Source organism: Chaetodon trifascialis, chromosome 15 (genome assembly GCF_039877785.1).
Source record: "Chaetodon trifascialis isolate fChaTrf1 chromosome 15, fChaTrf1.hap1, whole genome shotgun sequence".
Taxonomy (NCBI): Eukaryota; Metazoa; Chordata; class Actinopteri; order Chaetodontiformes; family Chaetodontidae; genus Chaetodon; species Chaetodon trifascialis.
In genome coordinates this window covers 18,946,701-18,970,305 of record NC_092070.1, presented here as the reverse complement: position 1 = coordinate 18,970,305, position 23,605 = coordinate 18,946,701, and the positions used below count along the sequence as shown (strand labels likewise).

The 23,605-nt window shown below is 39.9% G+C and overlaps 1 protein-coding gene across 2 annotated transcripts; it reads right to left on the bottom strand.

The window, feature by feature from the left end:
- Nucleotides 1–4,924: 4,924 nt before the first annotated feature.
- On the bottom strand, nucleotides 4,925–22,701 carry shisa9b (shisa family member 9b). 2 transcript variants are annotated; one of them, XM_070981240.1, is made up of 4 exons: nucleotides 21,865–22,701; nucleotides 18,180–18,286; nucleotides 10,834–10,974; nucleotides 4,925–8,571 (listed from the first exon to the last, which is right to left on the bottom strand). In XM_070981240.1, exons 1-4 carry the CDS (start codon nucleotides 22,371–22,373, stop codon nucleotides 8,189–8,191), a joined length of 1,140 nt encoding a protein of 379 aa, XP_070837341.1. In that variant the 5' UTR covers nucleotides 22,374–22,701; the 3' UTR covers nucleotides 4,925–8,188. The 2 variants fall into 2 exon arrangements, with proteins under 2 accessions (XP_070837341.1, XP_070837342.1); XM_070981241.1 differs by having other exon boundaries at nucleotides 4,931–8,568; nucleotides 21,865–22,632.
- Between the last annotated feature and the right edge of the window lie 904 nt (nucleotides 22,702–23,605).

The window sequence follows — 23,605 nt, the reverse complement described above, 5'->3', positions numbered from 1 at the left end:
GCCATGTCTGCGAACAGAAAGAAGAGCCCGGCAAGAGAATGAAAGCAGAATCAGAGTAGTACATTGCATGATGTTCCACTCAGAAATCTGTCTTTCAGTTGCCTTTCTTGGACAGATGATAGAACAAACGTTTGCAGGTAGTAGTACATAAGACACAAGTAAAAATAAGTCATATTAGCTGACCAATGAAACAGGCCACTGTAGTCCATATCATTTTTAAAGATTAAGATTTACAGAATAATTTTGGATCCACTTTAATTTTCTCATAAACCAATCCTGATTTTACATTTCATCAGCTGGCCGTCGCTCACCGCTGGTCAGACTTTGGATCAAGAGTTCTGCTCTTCAGTGTCTGTCACAGTGTGCGATTCATCGGAGTTGTTTTACACTTTCAAGCTCCAGCTGCTGAGTGGCCCTCAGTGATGCTCCCTATGCAGCGTTTAAATGACTCTCATCTCCATTATTAGCAGGATTTCTATCTGCTGCAATTTCATTCATGTAGCCCCTGAGGAACTTATTGGTGGAGACTTGTGCTACAATGTTAGTTATCACATTTGATGTCTAATGGTGGGACCCCAAGCCACACTGGAGAAGTGATTTGGTAAATAAAATGCTCACTGTGGACTCATGACCCACCTGGCAACATCGCTTCCTCACTTAACATTTAATCAATGTCTTAAAGACATGAACTGTTATTTCTTTAATAAAGTGCTTTAGAGTGATACATAATTTGTTCAGACTGAAAATGGAAATTTGAAGCTGATGTTTGCACCTTCACACTAAAGCCAGTCTAGTCTTTCCTTAACAAAAATATGCACACATACAAACATACAGAGACACCCTGTTGGCCTCTAATATTTCCTTCTGTTTATGTGATCTCTGTGACCAAAGATCGGTGCAGGAATTGAATACTGCAAATCGTATCCATATGGTAACAAATAAGTCAGCCCAAGTTGTTAGAAACTCTACTCAAGTGAGAGTTTTGCAGCGATGATAACATGAAGGTAATCAGAGTATCACAGACTTTTAACCCGGGAAAACAGTCCCTATCCCAAAATAACATGACCTTTCTTCCTGCCTCGAGCAGCAGAAAAGACTTCTCAGTGTCTTTGTCGGCGGTGGAGGCATCTCTCTGAGGAGCTCCACATTCCTAATCTCTGTGTGCCTGCTTTCAGAAACTCTCAGATTTTGCTCCAAGCTGCTTCGCTTGCTTTTGTAGCGGCACAATGATCTGGGCTATGTTACTCTGCACTGGCTTGGAGAATGGATTAATATGGAGCATTGTCAGCCTACTCTGGCCCTGCTGGTATCTATTTATGTGAGGGGAATTGCTCCCTTATTAGCCATCTAGCTTGACTGCAGTACAGTGGAAATTATGATCATTGATGTCTTCTCTCCTTTCAAAATGAACAGATTTCCCTGTAGATGTTTGAGTCTTTTTTCCTTCATTACAAAGGATACACTGGCATAACACAGTGTTTGTAGATTGGGATACTTGCAAAGTGGTAGAGTCAGAGTGCATGAAAAGCAACAATATTTCAAATGCAGACGTTAGCCCACCGCTCCTTTGTCGTTGCCTTAATCTCTCACTGGCTCTCCGACAGCAAGAGAAAGAGAAAGGATATCCAATGCTAAATGGCTGAAAAGACTGAATTAAAATGTAGCACGTCTTAAAATTTCTAGGCACATCAGTAACATCTAACTGAAGGACGTACAGTAACGACTGCACTCAAAGTTTGTTGCTTCCACGACACCTTGTCACTCCGCAACAGCAGTTTTCCAGTAAGACGCTGAAATGACCCTCATTATCTCTGACGATATCCCCGATCTAGAAGAGAAGCTATTACTTGTTTTTTCGCTAAGCAGCCGCTTAAGAGGAAGGCCTCTGTAGCAGGAACAGCAGCCTGTCACAGCCTTTTCATGCAAGGGACTAAGAAATCCAGACGGCTTGTCATTCAAAGCTTCCACTGAGCTTCTATTTTTATTGGAGCCATGGAAAGTACTTGGTGTTGTCTGTCTTTGTTGAGTCTATGCATGAGAGATGTCATATTGTTCAGCTCAAGGCTTAACTGAGCTCATTTGATAAGGTATGCCAAACTTAACATTGGGCAGAACATTACACTTTTGATACATCTGTGAAACTGCATCCTAGTTTGGAGCTGTGGCAGCAGAAACATCTCGTCACACACAAACCATATTTCACAGTTTAATTGCATTCATACAGTTAAGTCTTTTGTTCACTGATAAGTCCACCCTGGGCCTCTGAGCAGGTTTGTACCAGCAGAGTCAGCTGCTCCATTAGCCTGCTGGTGGTGAGATTGATGGTAATGGCTGAATGTGTCTGAAAGGTCGTCATGGCACACAGGAGCTGATCAGTGCTAACATAACTGAATGTGTTAATGAGGACTTCCATCATTGTAAATCCAGCTGTGTTCTTAGATATCAGTTCTGAAGGTCTCCTTTTTATTGTGTCTCATGTTGAAGGATTTTTATTGACGTGAGCTCTGTCACCTTAAGCATCATAAATTTTCAGCGTATCCTCTGAAGTACATTTTGACGATATGTGTAGATTGCTGTTCCTCTTTATAAAGCACTGAGATGCTAAATACAGTATATGTTTCCTGGAGGTTCAGTGAATATACTGTAGCAGAGCATTCATCTTTCATCTGTACACCACGATGAAGATAAAACGTGTTGGCAAACAGAGCAAAAGCCACTGTCTGCAAGTCTGTCACTGTCCATCTGTCCTCTCTCTGATGCCTCTGATCTCTGATGAGTGTACGATAGTAGTGCGGAGAAGTAAAGATTTCCCAAGGATCCTGGGGCTCATGACAGATTTCTTATTTAAAGTTACCCTGTTGCGCTTCTGTTGTTAATTGCTTTATGAGAAATAGAAATTGTTTCTAACGTGTTAGAAGCTTTTGCTTAAGGAAAACAATAAATTTGTGTGGAAGTTTCCCATTCTCAAAGGACTCAATGGATCAAAACACTTATTTTTTTTACTCCAGTACATTTGTTTTTTCCCTGTATGCAGCACTGTTTGTTAGTTGCATTATTTCATGTTAAAAAAAACAACTTTTTTTTGTCATTACTGTAGGATCAAGATTTTTCACACACCAGGCCATGGCTGTGCCCCTCTGCCTGACTGAATTAGGTTATTGTGCTGATTTAATTTCCAGAGGGAACCACCCTGGTGGTAAGAAACATCATTTGCTAATTAACAAGAATGTCTCCTGGCGTTTTCAAGAAAATGACAGTGCTCCCAGAGGTTTGTTAAAACCGAAGTTCTGATCGGTAGCACGGCTGTAAACAGGAGTAATCTGCAGAAACAAGTGCAAAATGGATTGAATTCTCCAACAAGTGCGAAAGTAGCAAAGTGATTCAAATGTGCCCTCAGTCAGTTGCTCTGTTGGTCTGAACATCTGAACCGCCTGCCCTCCATGGCTGTGGTGATTTTTTTCTGCAGGTGGTACATTTCTGTGTGGACTTTATAGTTATTGTAGCTATCACTACAAAGAAAACATGTATCGGTGTGTATGTGTGTATGTGCCCATGTATTCCTTACATTGTGGGGACATAAATCTGTTTACACAGTCACATTGTGGGAACAAAATGTAGGTCCCCATAGTGTAAATCATGAAATTTTAGGATGAAGACTTGGGTTAAGGTGAGGTAAGTCTACAGGAAGTGAATCTATGTCCCCAGAAGAGATGGGGACATAGATTTGAATATGCGACTAGAACATGCGCAGAACACAAATTAATGCTCCGTTCAATGGGGATATTCCGATATATACATATACATATCGGAATATACATGACCAAATATTCGGGTTAGAAAAGCAGTAACCCAGGGGTCATATTCGAGTTTTTAAAAACCGGAATATGAGCATATTCCGTTTTTTCGAAAGGGTTATTGGTGTTTACGTGGCCATGCGCAACTGGGTTATTGTTGCTACTCCGGTTATGAAGGGGTTACTTGACTGCATGTAAACGTAGTCAGTGTCCTCGTATGGAGGTCAGGATGGATGCACGGGTCAAACACACTTTCACCTAGGAGACTGAAATTCATGCCTCTTGTGAAACCAAAACTCACCACTGATTTTTATTTTTATTTATTTATTTATTTTTTTTATATCTTTGTTACCTAAATTAATTTATGTGACGTACTTGCGTCGCCAGTGTAACATTGCAGACATACATTACAGATTTATCCTCTCCATGGACTTCGACTATCTCCATGAGGCATTAGCACTTGGCTGAATTGATTCAGCTCCTTTATTTATCCAGGCCATGATAGATAACCATGCATCCAACATTTTACACAAGAGTGGCAGTGACTTGAAGAAATGCCTCTCAGTGATATTTCTCCAGTGAGCCTAAAACGAGAGAATTAATGTATGTAGCTCCCAGTGCTGAATAAGTGTAAATTTGAGGTTGTAGCCAGCTGTTATTATTGTGTTAAAGCTCTTGAACAACCTATACAACATGAGCTGTTGGATTAAAAGTTGTAGCTTTTACTTTTTTGTAGCTACAGAACTTTGACTAAGTAATTTCAGCTCAAAAGCACTTACGTTTATTCCTGCAAAAATATGCATCTACAGCCTGCTAAAAGGTTTTGAATGCACCATGAGAAAATTTGTGTTAGTGAGCATGTTTTATCTGAGGTCGTAAATGTTAGTAACACTGAACATCAAGGCGAAGATTGTTGCTCTAAATGTGTGGTTTAACAAAAAACATGAAATCGTTGCTGCGTCCTGTTGCTGCTAAGAACTACTAAATTGTCAGCTTAGTTTCATGTTAATAATTTAGCACTGAGAGATGGTTTCAGAGGAATTAAAAGCAGCAAATCAACCAGGGAAGTTATATAATCATAACTTCTGTATCAATGACAAATAAAGAAAGGGCTGGAGAAGACAGTTATTGAAAATAATTTTAATGTAGACAGTATAGTGACACACCACTTTTTACAGCTGGAGCACACTAAAACAGACCCAGAAACTGCAGTATATTAAACCGAAGAGGTCCTCTGGCTGCACTCAAGTGCTCCTCCATGTTGTTATGATACCATCTGGTGTGGTGTTGGGGCAGCAGCTCATTGAAGCAGCTACAATCAGATTTTTAAAAGGAAATAAGCAACAAAAGAGTGTTAGTAACCACCAAAAAAGCTACAGACAACTTACCTCTGGAGGAATTTCTTTCACATTATATGCTTTTTTTCATTTTTGGTTGCTGCCACACTAGACCCAACCATCGGCCAAATGTTTGTCTTCTTTTTAGTGAAAAAGAAAGCAGTAAGTCAGCTGACGAAACTGGTTTAAAAAATGCTAAAAGCTGTTGTAGCTTTACTCGGGTTATTTAACAATCCAGCTGACAGGAAAACAAAGCCCGCTAACATTGTGCTACAGTTGCTCATTGCCTTTGACTTTTACCTTTGTACAAGGCAGGCTATGCTCAGATGACATGGAAATAAGTTGACATGCGATAGTTTGCAAAACCTTGTATCACTGTAAAAGGCAGCCATAGAGGTTTTCCACATTTGGAAAATGTTTCATGAACCTTGGACCTTTACAGACTGCACTCAAACAATTTCACAATAGAAATTCAAGGTGTTTGCAAGACATTGGCAACATGGCGATTATATTTTACTGCACAAAGTATGGAAAACGTTAAATGCTTAGTAACTGGGGGATGTGAACTGTTAAATACATAGGTGTTGAATATAAGTAACAGGGTGTCCTGAACAAAAGTAACTGTGTTGTACGTAAAGACACAAAACAACATTGATTAGAGCAATAAGGTAATCAGATGCATATTTTGATAATGAGCTAACCATGAAACAAAGAACTTATAACCATCATAGTGAACAGTAGTAGACTGTATGGTGATCATAGGGGCTTTCCTTTCAAACTTTACCAAAATACAACATTGCTGCCGTGTTCTCACAACTGCATGTTGAAAGCAAACAGATATCACACACATTACCTTTTAAACTGGCACTATTACAGCAGATCCTCATGTTTAAATATGGTGTACTGTAGTTTAATAAGAGTGACTGCAGTATTTTTGAGGGAAAAAAAATCAAACAATTTGCATTCACAAAACAAGAACATTCAATGGTAGTTACTACACAACATTGTTTGCATAAAAAGAAAATCCCAGCTGAATTAGTAATTGAGTTTGACTAGTGTGAATAACAGATTTCACTTAACAGTGAAACACTGAAACAGTTGATTAATTATGTGAAAGGACAGTTCGGTGCACTAGATATACAGACTTTGTAAAATTGTGCATACAGTTTGGTTGGAAGTCTGTAAGAATATTAACAGCTATGACTCGGACTTGAGAATACATAAATACACCTTTTATACTAGCAGTTCCCACTTCCCACTTGTGTATCAGCTCTGAGTGCAGCCTTGTCTTCAGCTGCTTAAAATAGTCAACTGCGTGAGTAAGACTTCCAGGCAGACATGAGCATCTTTTTATATTGCTTGGCTTGTAAATCAGCCCAACAAATGATCAATTGCACCAGAAAACCTTGTATGTAAAACGTTTTGCCAAGTGTGGCATAAATTCCAGCGTCCTAATGTCCTTTTTCAACACGTTATTGATCTGATAGTCAAACAGATCTTTTTAATAGTTAACAAAACTACCACAACAGCAGGTAAATATTGTCATGTAGTAAGTTGTTAGGGTCAGTCAAACAAAAACCATTTATGTCTTTAGTTGACCCATTTATTTGAGTAGTAACAGACAAAACCAACCAACCAACCAACCAATGTTGCTTCACCAAATTTTTACATTCATCCAGACAGAAAGTTCAACTGCAGCTGTACCACCGGCTTCAGACCGTCCAGGCCAGATGCATCCAATAAATGTGAGATTTGGAATTAATTTGTAATAAAAGCTGAGAGTTTTAACAGTCAATCAAACTCTGAGCCAACATCTTCACTCTGACCATGACTCCTGTTGGGAGCTTAATGGATTACAAAGAATAAGACCGATCACCATTCTAATACTGGGGCTTCATCTACAGGATACGATGGTCACACACATGCTGGTACTGATGAGAGGCACTATTACACCAACACAACACTGGTTCAATACTCTGGAGCTACATCTCATTGTAATCATAGAAATATATGACGTCTGTTGGCAGTGACATGGTTTGGATGCATTCGGAAGGTTTCCTTCAAAATGAGACATCTACCACTTTAAAAAGTGACACCACATTCACAAAATTTAAATGGATTTTTAATGGATTTTAAGTCATGTAGGTCAACAGGAACACTTTCACAGACTGAATCGTCTACATTTTAGAAATACTGAATGATAAACTTGAGCTTATGAGTCTCTCCAAAACGGATGTACAACATTTTGGAAGCAAACCTGAAAAACTTACTTTTAGACAACGTTTATGTCTCAATGTCTATTTCTTAAATTAATACAGTTCTTACTTAAGTCAATCAGTCATGGCCATCAAAAGTGTCCAGCTGATATCGCTCATGTTTTCAAGGGGGACTTGTTCATAAGGTTTTGGATTTAGATGATCGTTCAGAGCTGAGGCTCTAATTCATTTGTAGCTGAAATCAAGTGTGATTCTTAAAATGTGCTTTCAGAGTGTCAGTTCTCATTAAACTGTAGCTTTGTTCTTGCTGATTGACTCGTGTGATGTACTGAGAACTACTAGATCTTTCACTTCAAATAGACAGAATAGCTAGAAGGTAATTGTCTCAAATTTATCTTGTGTTGATCCAACACCTGGCAGTGGAGTCGTGCCAAACATTTCCAGACTGAATTGTCCAGTAAAGCATTTCATCAATACACAATAAACCACAGGCTACTCAACCTTAATTAGATAAATAAGGAAGTTTTTCTCATTAAGACAATATTAATTTAATAGAAATGATATAATATTCTTAAACTTTAAGGTCCATTGATATCTCAGTAAATACTGACGACAGTACTGTATGTGTCACATGTCTCATCACTGTTTATATATGACTTATGTAACTTTTATGTTTTAGCTGTTGGATTATATGAAAACCGATGACAACATATGCTGCCCTTTACATGCACAACTGCACATACTACAGTCCATGCTGATTTCCTACAACACCACCCACAGTGAGCAGCTACCGTCTCTCTTAAATGCAGACTCCTTTTAAGTCTGATGTGTAGTCAGGCCCTCATACAGTCACTTCTGTCTTGCTGTTGGTGACAAAGTATGCTTGCGGAGGCATGTAGCGAGTGGTGTGCAGCTCCTTCTCTATGATACAGAGTTTCTTTGGGCCGTAGCTCTGTCGGAGTCCCAGCGTGTCCTTGCTCTCCCAGGATCTTAGCACTCCTGGGCTGGCAGCAGTGTTGGAGCCGTAGCAGAGCGACTGCGAGCTGTGGCTCTTGGGGCTTTTGTACTTGTGTCCGTTCTGCTTTACAGACAGCTGTCTGGGCGGGCTGTAAGGATTACTCGGCTCTGGCTCCATATCCACAGCTTCCATGGGAAGGCTTCCCTTGGTCGTCATCTCGATCACTTGCCGCCGGTTGCTGTAGAAGCTGTCATTAGCTTTCTCTGCTAACAAATGCAGATAAACAACATTATAGTTCCGTGTCATTTTCCTTTCATTACGCCATTGTGTTGTGCCCTGAGTGAACTCAGATAACTAGACAGGCAGCTAAACATAGACCTAGAAGAAATTTTGTTGATAATATATATAATGTGTATATATACACTCATACACTTATGCCTTCCTGTCAGCCGTTACATAACAATACATTTGTGCCAAATAAAGATTTCAATAATTTGTGCAAGTGGTGAGTCAATAATTATGCTCCAACTGTACTGAATATTTGTTTATATTCCAGCCTATGAAATTAATTTAGTACAACACTGGGAACTCAGTAAGGCTTAGATGTTTCCCAGTAGACTGCAGGACAGTATATCCTGTCTCTTGGCATTTGTCTTGCGGTAATCATCTGCTGCAATTTGCTTGTAACAAGCAGTGTGGTGTGATTTTATGTCTCCGGTCAGGTGCAGGTGCAGACAATGTATGAAAACAGTATTCTCTTGAGCGCTAATTGAACCGAGTACACCAAGCTCCAGCATTAGCCTTTGTGATTCTCTGCTAACATTTCAGACTTTTTTATAATGAAATGTCTCCCAGATAACCTTTAATGTGGTCTCTTCATCAGCAGCAGGCTGTGCTCCAGATCACAATTCATGGTACAGAAAAGAGATGTAGTGATAAGCAGCATGATCCTTCGCAGTGGCTACTGCAGTAAAAACCACATCAGTGCTGGTAGATGAACACTGGGGACACAGAGGCTCACTGTGTACAGTATATACTGTAGTTGCATCTAATCCATATGCCAGCTCATTTAAGTGTTGATTGCTCCTGATTGCCTGTCCCCCGTCTCATTAGTTAAGATCTCCTCTATTTTTATATTCTCCAATGATCAGTTTGTTTGACGGCTCTTCAGTGGATCAGCAGTGGAGAAGCTTCGGCTGCTCATGTGAATCACAAAGCGTGAGTTGAGTTATGTGATTGGCTCTACCACACGCGTGCTGATAGCTGTCATCCCTTCCATGGCCAGGTCTGTCAAACACAGCTAATTGATTCAGGTTGAATCTATAAAAAGACTTGAGTTTCATGCTGCTAAATAGCATCACATACAGACCCAAAATACCTTCACTCCACACTTTGATTCTGAATATTTCTTATTTATTTTTTCTCTATATAAGGCTATTTGTTCTTTGAAATGCTACTCAAATGATTATTTTTGCAATAGAGATACCACTGACTTCTTGTTTTTCACTTTACAAGACAAGACACAATGTAACCACTCATAATAAGTTCTTTACAATTTAATGTTGCAAGGTAATCTCTACATTTTTACACAACATCACCTTTTGGGTGCTGTTGTCAGCTCCAACACTATTACTACTATATCTAACACACACTATTTCCCTAAGGTACATAAAAGAGGAAACTTTCCTCAATTGTTAACTCATTTTATAATTTGAAGTATTTTCATTTTCATACTTTGACACTTTTTTTATCAAGACTAATGAAAAATCTTTTGGCACCATCTCGCTAAGTGGAACTATTCTGGTATTTGCTATTATTTCTTGTTTCCGATGCTGTTTGTCCAGGCACTGGCTGCAGACATTCCAAAATTAGCTCATGAGAAGAACAACAAACTTGCTTCTATAAATAAACTTTCTCTTCCCCTCTCTGCTGGCATTGATGGACTATGGATTAACTGACAAGGATTTCTGTCAGCCTGAGACGAGAGATAGAGATTCAATTCAGATTCACCAACTAGGTTCCTATTTAAAGAAAAGGACAGTTTTGAAGTAACAGCACGTGCTGTGTCAACAGGATTCGAAGTAGATAAGAAATAAAAGACTGAAAAAGTGCCAAAGCCGCATTGTCTGACATCATTTTAATGCTGAACTAAAATGAGAGTGATAACAGTGAAGCTCACTAATAACTGCAGCTAGCAGAACATTCAACATGTTTTTTGCCTGTTGAGACGAACAATATTTAACACAAAATTACCCACATTTAACATGGTATTCCACAAAACATTTGAAGCATTTCAGATGAATTTTCTGCCTCATAAACTTATAAGCACGTCCTCCATGATTACTCAGTTTGCAGATTCTGTTGTTTCAGTTCACTCAATTAAACCTTGACACTCACATGACGCAGGGAAACCCTGATTAATTATGCTACTTTTATTTATAGAGGGTGTAATGTGCTACTTAATCAGATCAAATGATGAACGGCAGCTGCTTTTGAATCATTATGGCTCATTGTAAACAGCTTCTTACCCACAGCCTTGAGCGTGGCGTACTTGTTGAGATCCTTGACGGGCTTCTGTTGTTCGTAGGGGCTGGGGAGCTGTCCCACAGCCGGGTAAGGCTGCGTTATCAGAGTAGATGTCTGAGCCAGGTTGTTCATCTGGTTGCTATCTAAAGCAGGGGAAAACACAAGTCGTTAATGCGCAAACTCAGATACTTTCTGTTGTTTACTGCAACAAAGTCCCTTTAATCACTTATGTTCAAATGTGTATATACAATATGCATTAGCCAATAGAAGATATGATAAAAAAATATACATAAAAATGAGATCGAAATGACAACTACTGACAAATTGTCTCTTTCTTGTTATGTTTAATTATTGTGGGTTTAATTGTTGTTATTATGTGTTTATTTAAAGTGGCTTGGTTTCGTCTAAGTGACTGTTACATGGTGTTAAATTCCCGGGGTTTAAATCAGCTTGATGGATGTGAATGTAGGATATCGGTCTCTCTAACTTGGTAGTGTCACTTTCCCTGAAGCTGGTTTTTCTGGGGACCCAGCTGGAGTCATGACTGCTCTTTGTAAAACTGTACTAATCCTACAGTAGACATCTGGTAAATTAAAGGGTGCACAGCAAATAGACTGGCCCCCTGCCTACTGGCATGACAGAACAAACAGATGTTCAGAGTGTCTTCTCCTCGTTTAGATTGGAGGAGATTAGAACAACGTACCAATTCACGGGTAGCAGTTTGAAGACTGCTGTATGTGCTGGGTGTTATATATATATATATATATATATATATATATATATATATATATATATATCTGATCTGAGATATCAACATGTTTATGGACCAATACTTGATGTGGATAGTTTTGATTATTCATTAATTTCTTGCTTTTTCTAAGCTTTACATACAAAAGCATAAGGACAGTTATTTAAAAATGTCATGAGGTCATGAATCAACACTCATTCTGCTAATTGTCATGACGCAATTGGTTTCCTTTGAAGGTAACCTGGCTCAGAGGAGTCCAGCACCAATAACTAAAGATATAAAGATAAAAAAGAATATCCATCAACTCACCGCTGACACTGTTATTAATGGTTAAAGTTTACAAACTTTAAAATGTGTGAGGTCCACTAGTCCTTGGTCTAGAATGTGTCTGATAAAAACAGATCATTAATACAGAAAATAGGTTAATTAGGCTCTTATTCCCCACCGGTCAGCAAGAAACTTTATTACTGTGCTAATTAATTTGGAAAGTCTCAATGCTGTCTCATGAAATGATGCACAGGACAGCTTTGACTTTGACCACACCTCAGCAAGGGGGTGGTGTAACGAGTGCGATCAGATTTCGAAGTCATTCAAGGTAGCTAACGATGGTGCTGCTGGGGTCTCCTTACGATAGAGATCTCTTGTCTTAGTGAAAGCCTAATTAAAAACCGTAGTCGTTAAGAAAGACAGCACCGCACTTTCACATGTACTTTAACATTAAACGCAGTGATGGGTTTGACTCCCTAAAACCTCATCCAATCTTTTAAATTTGATAAGAAAAAACACAGTTATGTGCAGCTGACCATCTAATATTAAGGTTTTTTAAATGTTATGTCTTAGCTTCAGCTGACAGCCTGTGGCTGCTTTACTAAGACAAATGCCCAACAATGTAATCTCTCTGTGAAATCTCTCTGTGTTACCTTGTCAGGTTCCTTTCTGGGCTTGTTGACCTGTTTCAGTTTCATACAATTCATCGTAAGTGGGCCATGCACACAGGCTCTCATTCAATGTGATCTTGTTTAAGATGAAAGTGAAATTAGATTATCTGCTTCCACATAATACATAGAATTTACATGACGTGATTGATTTAAACAGGGTAATACGTAATAAATACTGCTTCTTAGGGAATTCTGGCTGTATGTTAAAAACAATATAAACAATGAAATATATTGATCAAATTTTGTCCCTCATGGAACCAAGAGATACTCCAGTCAAAGTCGAGGTCAGGGTATCCCTGTGATGGTAGAAACCACCCAATGTAAATAATTTGTGACCAGCCACGAGAAAACCAGCAACAAGTCTCCCGGGGGGCATTTTGAGTTATTTACAGATTCTGAAAGTGTAGTTTCAAAGCTTTCTAACGATGTCTAACACATGGAAATCTGAAAATATTTGAAGATGTGGCCATGTGAATGTAGGCACTCCTCAAACTAGTTTAGTGAGAAATCCAGCCTGAAAGATTCTCACCTACCAGGGGAGCCAGGTAACACAGTGCTGCTCACTGCTTCCTAGATAATTACTGATGTACACTGAATGCTTTAGCCAACCAATTTTGGATCCTAGTTGTGAAAAACATTTGTTTCTGAGTCTCTCTGCATCTCTCTGGCATCTCAAATTTCCTCTATATATAGTCTTAAGATGGGAGTAGATTTTGCTTTGGTCACTGAATGAGGACAGTGAATTTCAGTGTTAACATCTGTTGCAACTTTGCTATTTTCAGGGTGCCAAACTTAATTTAAGCCGAGGTGCTGATCTATGCGCTTGTTTATCTCCCTCTTTAGTGTTTATCTGACTCTGTGTTGACTGAGTGTCATTTGTGCTCATACTGTTGTCACAGTCGCCACTTTTATGTCAGCTGCTGCAAGAAAGTAGGCCACTTCTGGAGACTCGTAAGGTTAAAGACTCCATGGTTGTTGCGGGAAATAAGCAAGTTAACACTCCAGACACAGACACCTCCCTGGAACTCATAAAAGATTTAAGAGAGTATTTTGGGAGCTGTATGCCCCGAAATAAATGGTACAAGGAGAAGGGCGCTCTTATTTACAGGCAGCCTACTTTCAAGTTTGAGATGAAAATATGCTATTGTTTCTGACTCAATATATTACCTTTTCTGTCAGACTCAACACTATATCAAACACTATATTTACTGTGTCATTTGTAATTATTAGTTATTAATTTGGGGCCAAGCTTTTATGTGTTTAACTTTGTCTTCAAAATCAAGGTGTATACTGCTTATATGGCAAAGAGTGCAATGTTGTGTTGAAAGAAAACTCAAAATACTTTATTTCAGGATGATGACATTATTTTAAAAGCAGTCAGAACAGAGTTTATAATTAGTTTAAAATAGTAATTCATGTTGTTTTAAATGATGTTAGATAAAAGGAAACAAGCCACAGGCTGAACACCCCCTCATAGTCTGGATGGGCAAAAAGCTTTTCCTCAACTAACTGAAGTAATTAGTAAAAGTTGAGGAACACTAGTGGTTTGTTTATGTAGAATTAGCAAGTTCAACTTCTTTTAGCCTGATATAAGCGGATACAGGTGGTAAAACAACAAGAAAAAGGCAATCTGACAAATATAACCCTTCACTCAAGCTCCTATAGAAGAAAGACATATTTAACAACCTTCAATCATCGTAAACTATAATCGGTGCAGACCCTGTGTGAGATACTGTCTAATTTTATTATTTATGTATGATACAGCTGGAGCATCAGGTAGTGGCAGTCAGGATGGTGTAAAAGGATTTTTTCAAACTGTCAAAATAAATTGAAAGTTGAGACTTTCCTCGCATCAGTTGAATTTGAAGGAAAAGGCTGGAGATGCACCACTCAAAGTAGAAGAAGAGGGAATCGTAATTCAATATTAAAGTTAACATTAAAGTTACTCTCCATCTCTTCTGTAAATGGGCCCGATGTATCTGTGTTGTCAGTCATCGATATGATGAAAATTTAAGCTAACAATCTGTACAGTCACTTTTTCTCCATCCAAATATTTTGATACTCTGTATTGTCAGTTTGTAATTATCTCCTTAAATATTGGAGGCTTCAGTATACAGTTCGGAGTACAGTTTGTGGCAGGTGGAAAATAGAACCACAGGCAGGCTCTACATTTCTCAGCTGCTGTCAGAGGTAATGCTGCTGAAATACGTTTCTATCTGGCAGTGAGGAAATGGACTGTCATGCACCAGTGGAGTGTTGGCAGTGAGCAGAGTCTTTGTTCTCTCTGGCTGACTGCCTGGAGTAAAAAGAGGCCACACTTCACAATTGCCCCATGTACGCACATGGCCAGCAGGACATGAACATGATAGTACTGGTAGCCAAAGAAACCAGCTCACAAAATCTGTATTACTGGTGTCCTGAGGAGAGTGAGAGCTCATAGCCTAGTCTAACAGATTTTTGTTATCTTTGACAGGCAACAGATGTGGAACAGGGGCTCCCTTTGGAGCATTTCAATCACTGCTTTGCACCGCTATCCGTAATATACAGTGACTATTATAGCTGGGCCATAGCCACACCTGCCACTGGAAAGCACAGCTGGAGAGGACGGATCCAGGTGGCAAAAAATATCCCCTCACCTCTTGTAACCTTGCAGGGATTGCTGTCAAGAAAACAATAATCCTCCCTCGGCTGTCACCAGCTCTGTTACACAGTATCCCTCCCATACAGCCCCGTAAAACTCAGCAGGCAGCACACTGTGCTGGATTGTTGAATAAGGTGAATGCAATTTTAATGCATTAAATTTGCTAAGGCTAGTCATTTAGACATTTCTTTGCAAGCACATAATCAAGTAGGTGTGTATACAGTACATTTAGAGTGCAACATTACATTATTATGGACAGGAAGCGTTCTGCCATGTCGGGTTTTTTCCAGATTGTTCCAGACTTAAAACTAAATATATCATTCTACATATATTATGATCAACAGATGTGACATTATTTTGTGCTCAAAGAAGGAGACAGGTGAGGTGAGACAACTGCACATTTCTCAAAGCAATTCAATTTTCACTTTTATACTAAAGTAGCATAACCTTTTAATAGGTGCACTTGTTTTACAGTACAGTGATGTCGCGTTATCTCACATCACTGATGATTTTCTTTCATTTACTCCAGGGACTGGCAGGAAAAATGGGATTTTAATCAGGACACAAGTTCCTCTGCACATTCACCTACTGTTTGCGTGCCCACCACTACATGTTAGCACAGATACTGCTCTCAATAACACTTGGCCCATTGCTGCGAATTAGCTTTTTAATTCTAAGATGGGTGTCTTTAAGTTGACAAACCAAAGTATTGAACTTCACACATTTTACAGGCAGAGTAACAATAAAGACAGTTTCCTGTGTTAGATATTATAGTTTTGTAGTCAATGTTTACAATAGGTGATTTTTAAAAAAGTATGATTCGTAAGACGGCATGCAGTATCTCTTTCTCAAGATCAGGCCTGACTGTCATCGTATTGGCTGGTTTGTAATGAACTGATAATTATTCTGTGAGGAGGGAAGGTAGGAAAGCGCTCTGATTTTAGAATGATTAATTATAACCATGTCAGTGCTGACACATCACCTCAGCTAATTTAAAAAAAAAAAAAGTCAGCTAAAAGAAAAAAGACTCAAAACGGCTTTCACTTTTTGAGCATTGTTAAATTGTATTTCTCACTTAAATAATATTTATAGTAAATGCATATGATGGGATTGTAAAATGTGAATACGAAGTTGCAAGGTGACATATATGATATAACACACGTAGAAAACTGTTCATGTCTGTGTTTTGTTATTAACAGACTTGTTTCTGCGGCCAAGTAACGAGTAACATTTCCATAAGAATTTCTTTCTCATCAGTAATTTTCTTGTGTTTATTTTCTTAATAAATGTATGCTTTCGAGCTGACGATTTAGATTAATTACAGAAAAAGCCTGCTTATTGACGAATATTTGTGCAACTAAAAGCCTGGCTGTATATGATGAGGTAATTCGAGACAGGCAGTCATCTGTGCCAAGAGCAGGCAGATTTTCATTCCAACCACAGATTACACCAGGTGTTTCACTAATTAGCAAACCTTCCAAACTAATCAGTGAAATCACCTGCTGTACTCTGCAGTTGTAATGAGAACATGCAAACTTCCATAGAGCACGATAATCGCTGATTTTTTTTTTTTGCATCAGCCTCAAATGAAACATCTTGAGAAGCATCTAAATTAAGGAACATCAGTACATAACTTATTGTCATTTATTGAGTTTGATTTGCTTTTGTTCTTCTTAACTCATGCAGTAAATCATCACGTGGCTTGAATTATTTTAGTGTCTTTTTGCACCCGGGTGAGAAAAGTCGCATGGCAGCTTTTCAGCAAATTACACACCAGGTGATGTAGTATAAAAGGCGACAAAGTCCACAAAGGGAGGAGGTCGTGGTGTATGAGTGGGTCAGACACTTTCACCCAGGGGAATGGGGTCTTTTTTTTTACGTCAATAACCAGTTATTTTAAGTTTTCAGTCACCGTTTGGTTAGTTTTGGCAGCAAAGCTACTTTTTTGCTGTAGGTTTATGCACCAAAACTACAGAATGCAATCATTTGCAAGAGAACTGCATTATACAAAGTCCCATCCTTGCTTGTTTACGACTGAGCATTTCCAGGATGCCCCTTTCCTACCCAATCATGACACTATCACCTGTTACCATTGAACTCGTTTACCTGTGGAATGATCCAAACAGGTGTTTTTGGAGCATTCCACAACTCTCCCAGTCTTTTATTGCTCCTGTCCCAACTTGTCTGAAACATGTTGCTGGTTGTTGCATTGTTGGCTTCGGACACATGGGTGGAGATGGCATCTTCCATTATTTTATTGATTACTTGGCTTCTCACCTCTACGACAGGATGCATGCCATCAGGCCTAATTGATATCAGTAGAATTTACTTTTTTATTCAGCTTGAGCAGGTATTAAAATAAGAATACAACCATAAAAATGCAGCTTGATTGTGTCTGAAAACCTTTTTTTCAATATGAGCTGCCATTTACTGTAGTTATCCAGCTTGCAGAGAGAGAGAGAGGCAGAGAGACCTTTATTGACTGTAGCTGTAAAGGCATTAATAAGAATTCTTTTCTATATGTGTGGGTGTGTGTAGGTGTTGGTGTTGATGAACAAGAGAATGACAGTGTGATATAATGTTTGAGGCCCTTGTATACATTAGGCATTGGCTAAGAAACCGAGCTCTAGGTTGTCGGTGGTAATTAGTGTGTATGTTAAGTGATTGCCGAGGGCATGACTAATTGCTTCACTAACAGCCCGCAGGATTGTGGATGAACCTTTTTCTTCCATCACCTCCTGTTCCACAGCTAATTCAGGAGAGTCAAGCAAATATAGATATAAAGGGTTCACAATTTTAGCTCTATACCTGTTTTAAAAAAATCAAATCTAGGAGTTAACGAGTACTGGAATTGGTTGTGGCGATGCGATTCTCGTCAGTGAAGGCAGCGAAAGCAGATGGCAGCAGCATTAGTGAACAGATATGTACGGGACCCAGTGTATAAACAAACTGCTCTCTTGTGTGATTGCGTATGTCGGCTTGTAGCTAGGTGCTGTATGCTGCTGATGTCACAGTACTTACGGAGACTGTTAACTGTGACTCTGGTCTGTATGTTCTCGTAGTGCTGGCCGAGTCCAATGTCGTCCGAATGTTCTGAGGCAGGATGGCGGATAACATGTGCGAGAGCTCTGGAAAGACGAAGAACAATCTCAGAGAGGACATCTTTCATTAAATACAGTAACAAGTGCAGCAGTGCGCTCTGGCTTTCGCTGACAAGTCCTTCTACAGTAAAGCGTTTGTCTGCACCTTCTGAAATAACCCTGGTCCATAAACGTTTTTTATCTGCCACCTCTAAGTTAACAAAAGGTTTCTTCAGTGGGGAAAGATAACCTTCATGGTAATCAGAAAATATCTTTGACTGTTGGCAGGAGACAGGACACACCTTGTGGTCTCTGGTGTGACAATCGCATGATTTGTACAGCAGTCCATGCTTTAAAGGGGCACTCCAGCGCTAGTATTGCTGGCCAAAATTAAAGCAACAGAGGCCGAGATATTCTGACTTGTCAGTCAAACTCCAAAACACGGGGTCCTACACTTCCCATAATGCAACTCAATCATAATAAACCGACGCTGCTACAATGACCGCAGAAGTGCTGCAAACCCATCTCTATTTGTATGCAGCTGACCTGTTTTTTTCTCTACGCGCAAATACGCCACAGGTTAAAGCAGTGTTTCTCAATTCCGGTCCTCGGGCCCCCCTGCCCTGCATGTTTTAGATGTTTCCTGCTTCAGCACACCTGATTCAAATGAGTGGCTCGTTATCAGGCCACTGCAGAGCTTGATGACGAGCCGATCATTTGAATCAGGTGTGGTGGAGGAGGGAAACATCTAAAACATGCAGGGCAGGGGGGCCCGAGGACCGGAATTGAGAAACACTGGGTTAAAGGGACATAAAGGTTTGTACCAGAGATGCAGCAGAGCGACCTTGTGGGTGTTTATACATTTCACATCAGAATAAATCAATGTCTACCCATGATCCTGTCGGTGAAACGATACAGTTAAGTAATTCAGTAGGCTACCGATACAGCTTACGCTTCCAAACCCTGCATAACTTGGCAAGACCTGAATGTATACGCAAGCTAAGATAAGAAGATGGATAAGAAAGTCTATAGCAGGTAAGAAAAACCCTGCTCCCCCCCACCTATGTGATCCATCACAACCTTCTCTGCCTCATAAATGCCCATATCTTTTCTACTCCACTTCTCAAGTTCATGATGAAGGCTTTCTATGAAAAAAAAAAGACCCAATTTGACATGATGCTGATGACACCGTGGTGATGTGATCAGGGTTATTTTCTCGCACTAGATGAAGCTTCCTCCAAAGCCACAGGTGTCATTATACAGCAGTTTTCACAGGCTGACTCCTCTTCAATGCCTCTTCAAGTCAGGCACCTCTGACCGCACTCCTACCTGATGACATTGCAGACTTCCCGGCACTCTTATACTCTGACTTTAGGGTCGCTTTATAAGGAAGTTGTTTTTCCCATGAAAGCACATATGACACACAGTATTTTCAACATATATATATAGTTATTGAATTTGAATAAAGGATATTCAAAAGCATTACCAATAAGCCTAATACAAGTGCAATGGTGAGAGATTTCAGGTCCGGACGTTGCCCATGCAGCCACAATTAACGAAAAAACAGTATCCTGAATGTGACGACAAGTGCATTTGTTCTATATGCGTGATTATAATGTTTCTGATAAAATGGCTATCACAAAATAAATGATTATATTTCTACTGCAGACAAAAGTAACTCATAGGTCGATGATATACACCCAACCTGCTGTGCATTGGTTCTAATGTTACCGATTAAATGTCAAGCAAAATGTAAAAAATAAAATAAGTATATTTGCAGAGCAGCCACAACAAGAAGTGCATATGCCGGTCAACTGTGTGCACTTGGTGTAAAACAAGCTGGCTATCGTCACAATCTTAGGGGTTATAGTTCAATTGCAAAAATAATTACTCAGATTGGTGGTGTGGCTACAGCACCCCCTAGCCTTGGTGTAGCACCATGCCTGGCTTAGAGGTCAGGTCACAGCGAGAGAATGGTGTCGCCTCTCAGAGGGCCCAGTAGATTTATGACGGCACAGCCTAATACCTGCAGCTATGTGTACGAGTGTACTGATGGAAACTTTGAGTACACATCCAGTGCACTGCAGAAGAGGGAGAACTTTAACCACTGGAGGTCAGCAAAAACAAGATTTTCAACTGGAGTTACGTTTTTCTTTCAAGTGACAGAAAAACAGCCGTGGCAGGTCATGGGTTTCTGAAAATACTTTTTCAACCTTCTGACACTAAACTGTGTTTTGGTACAACATGGCAATAGAGTGAGATAAATATTTTCATTATCTTAAGTCACCTGGAGCATTATTTTGTAGAATATATGGAAAACTGTCTGCAGGTAAAAAGAAAATTCACTATCGCAATTATTTTTTTGTCAGTTTTTTTATTTTCTTTTTAGGGCTGCATACTGTACAGCTATATTCTGTAGCTTTTTTCAGCACCATCCAGGGATCTTATAATTAACATTTGTCACATCTGTCAGCTCAGACTCAAGTAACATGGTCTATATTAAATACTCTACACTCCTGCAGAAACCACCTCTTCAAAATGATGGTGCAAGTTTTTTCATGGTGCATGGTCTATTTCAGTAGAAATGTGTGTATTAATGTATTAGTCAACAAAGAGTTTCATTTCCATTACTGAAACAAACCAATTGAACCTTTATTGTTAAAACAAACATTTAAGGGAACATTTCTCTCACACTTTTATGTCTTTTTAGCCTGTTTTAAAGGATGGAAACTAGCCTGGACTGACTGATGCTCTTTCACAGAGCGACAATGACAACAGTGTGTCCTCAGTGCGGACATTGTTCAGCCCAAAATCAGTCTCCTGAGTAGATTACAAGGCCGTGTGCATGTGTGAAGTGTGTTTGAGAAAGATGGAGTGTGTGTGTGTGTATTAACAGTCTGCAAGTGTTTGATGCTCATATCTGCAGTGGGCAATTTTGGGGACATTTTTTACATTTACACAAAGGTCAGTACAAAGTGCCGTTTTAACAAATTGTGGTTGCACATCATGTTCATACTTAAAGATGCATTATGCAATTTGATGTAGAGAAAAGTGATTTTACCCAAAGGGTGCAACACAGCTGACCCTGCACCATGCTGAAAATTCAATCCAAACTAAAATTTAACCATTTTTGTGGCACACATAGGTAACAGAAGTCACAGCATCACTGGCAGCAGCCTGATAACCATCAGTTTCACATGGCAGCTGCAGGGAAAGGACAATCCAATGAAGCTCAAGCAAACACTTGTTTGTAACACTGATCAACATGTGCATGTGACTTACTGTTGTGTGACTGAGACTGAGCAGGCTGAGTGCAAACTTGTTTCTAACTGGAGGAAGCTGATGTGAAACTGTGTACATCAGTTGCGTGCAGCTGAACGTCGTTTTCATAGTGTTACACAGTTTTATACATAAAACAACTTGTTGCTTTGTGACTTGCTTTTCTTTAATTTTTTGTTCCACACAGACGAGTTGATGCATCGCAGGGCTCCGTAACACAGATCAGCTTTTATGCTTTCATGTTTGGACAGATCAGATCAGACTGATGACAGGGCAAATAACTCACAGCTCTACAAAGGAATAAATGACATTTAAAAAACGCCAAAGTTGGTCAAATTCGAACCTACCTCGACATATTTTCTCGGTGCGGGCGGTGCGTCTTTTCCAAACCAAGCTTGGTGAAAATTCCTATCAGTGCCATTATGGCCACGACCCCGCATATGACATACACAATGAGATTGGTTTTATCCTTCGCGCTGTCCTGCGACACGTCCACTTTCGGCGGGGGTCTTCCAGTCATCATCCACGGCGGGGTGTCGTAGTTCTTACAGGTGGTCTGGTCCAGCCGGGAGCTTTTAAACGCGCAGCAGAACCTGAAGCCACAGGTGCCGCAGCAGTAGAGGTAGCTGCCCGTCCTGCACACGAACGGCGGATCCCACTGGCCCATCACGTCGTAGTAGCCGCGGCACTTGTCCTCCGTGTGCGGGCTCTCGGTGACTCCGCTCTCCCCGTCCTTTGATTCGTTAAACCCGGTCACTATCATGAAGTCGTCGACGGTCTGACCCGGCTCGCCCTCCGCGTCGCACACCATAACTTTCACCAGAAAGTAACCGAGCAGGAGCTCAGTGCCTCGCATTGTTGCTCACTTTTGACCCCGCTCTTGACGCCCTGACAAGCTCTCACAAGCCCGGACGCATCTTCCGAAGAGACGAGATACAGCCATGCGTAAATGCAATTAGGCTGATTCCAACTTCCATGCGTAAAAGCACAGTGCGCGCCTGTACTCTGATTTTTTTCCTTAAGAGAACGTTTATTGTGTTAAGGCAGGTCGAGCTCTTCTCAAAGGGCAGCCTTCTGTAATAAATAGTTGAGGGGTCGCATCACTGAAGTGGCGCACCTGGTTATGCTGGAGGGCGTCAGACACCTCTGAGGCTGCTTCACTCCACAGAGCCGGTCACTGATACTGAGAGAGAGAGAGAGAGAGAGAGAGAGAGAGAGAGAGAGAGAGAAGGGGGAAGACAGCGGAAAATAGGAGAGCGAGTGAGTGAATCGGGGGAGAGAGAGCTGTGTGCAATAGCTCTAATTACAACCTCACAGCCATTTATTATTGTAGCAAGGCTTAAGACTGTATGTGAAGCTACAATCCATGATCCAAATCACCCCAAAACCGAAATTCAAAGCACAAGACTGGAACCTGCAGTCACTCCCAAACTGATTTACAGGGCTTTAATACAGGCACTAACAATGAATAACTCAATCCAATTTATTAATGATGCTTTAAAATCTTTATTGACATCAGTCATGTCTTCACATGGTAGTTAGACATGACTTTGTTTTCTCAGTGTGAAGAAATACACAAAATGCAAATTTTTGAGTAAATCTCAGTGTGAGAGTAGCTCAGTAATTTATATATTAAAGAGTTAGTGATTTTGGCTGTGAATTTCACTTTGTGCACAAATGGGCAGCAAGGCTTTGGCCTGCTCTATTGTATCTTTGGAATATTATTTTGTGTTTTAACGCCTGTCAGATATCTTAAAAAAAAAAAAAAAGAAAAAAAAGAAATCTTTGCCACACTGGTTTGTATATTCATATTTTCAAGATGATTCAGCGGCACCATATCAAACAAATTCTGTTCCCAGCAAAACGAGGAACAGATAAACTTCACAAGTTTCGACTTCCTAGAAGTCAATACGATGACAATATGTTTACAGTAAGTATAAGAGTTTTATTTAGAGCTGTAACCCTTCTGGCCTCTGTTATTATCACCTCTCCCACACATTCGTAACACAAGTGATATCTAAGAAAACTCATTATATCCACTCCAACGAGGATACATTTCTGTTAAGTAATCGTTTTTGTAATTCATTA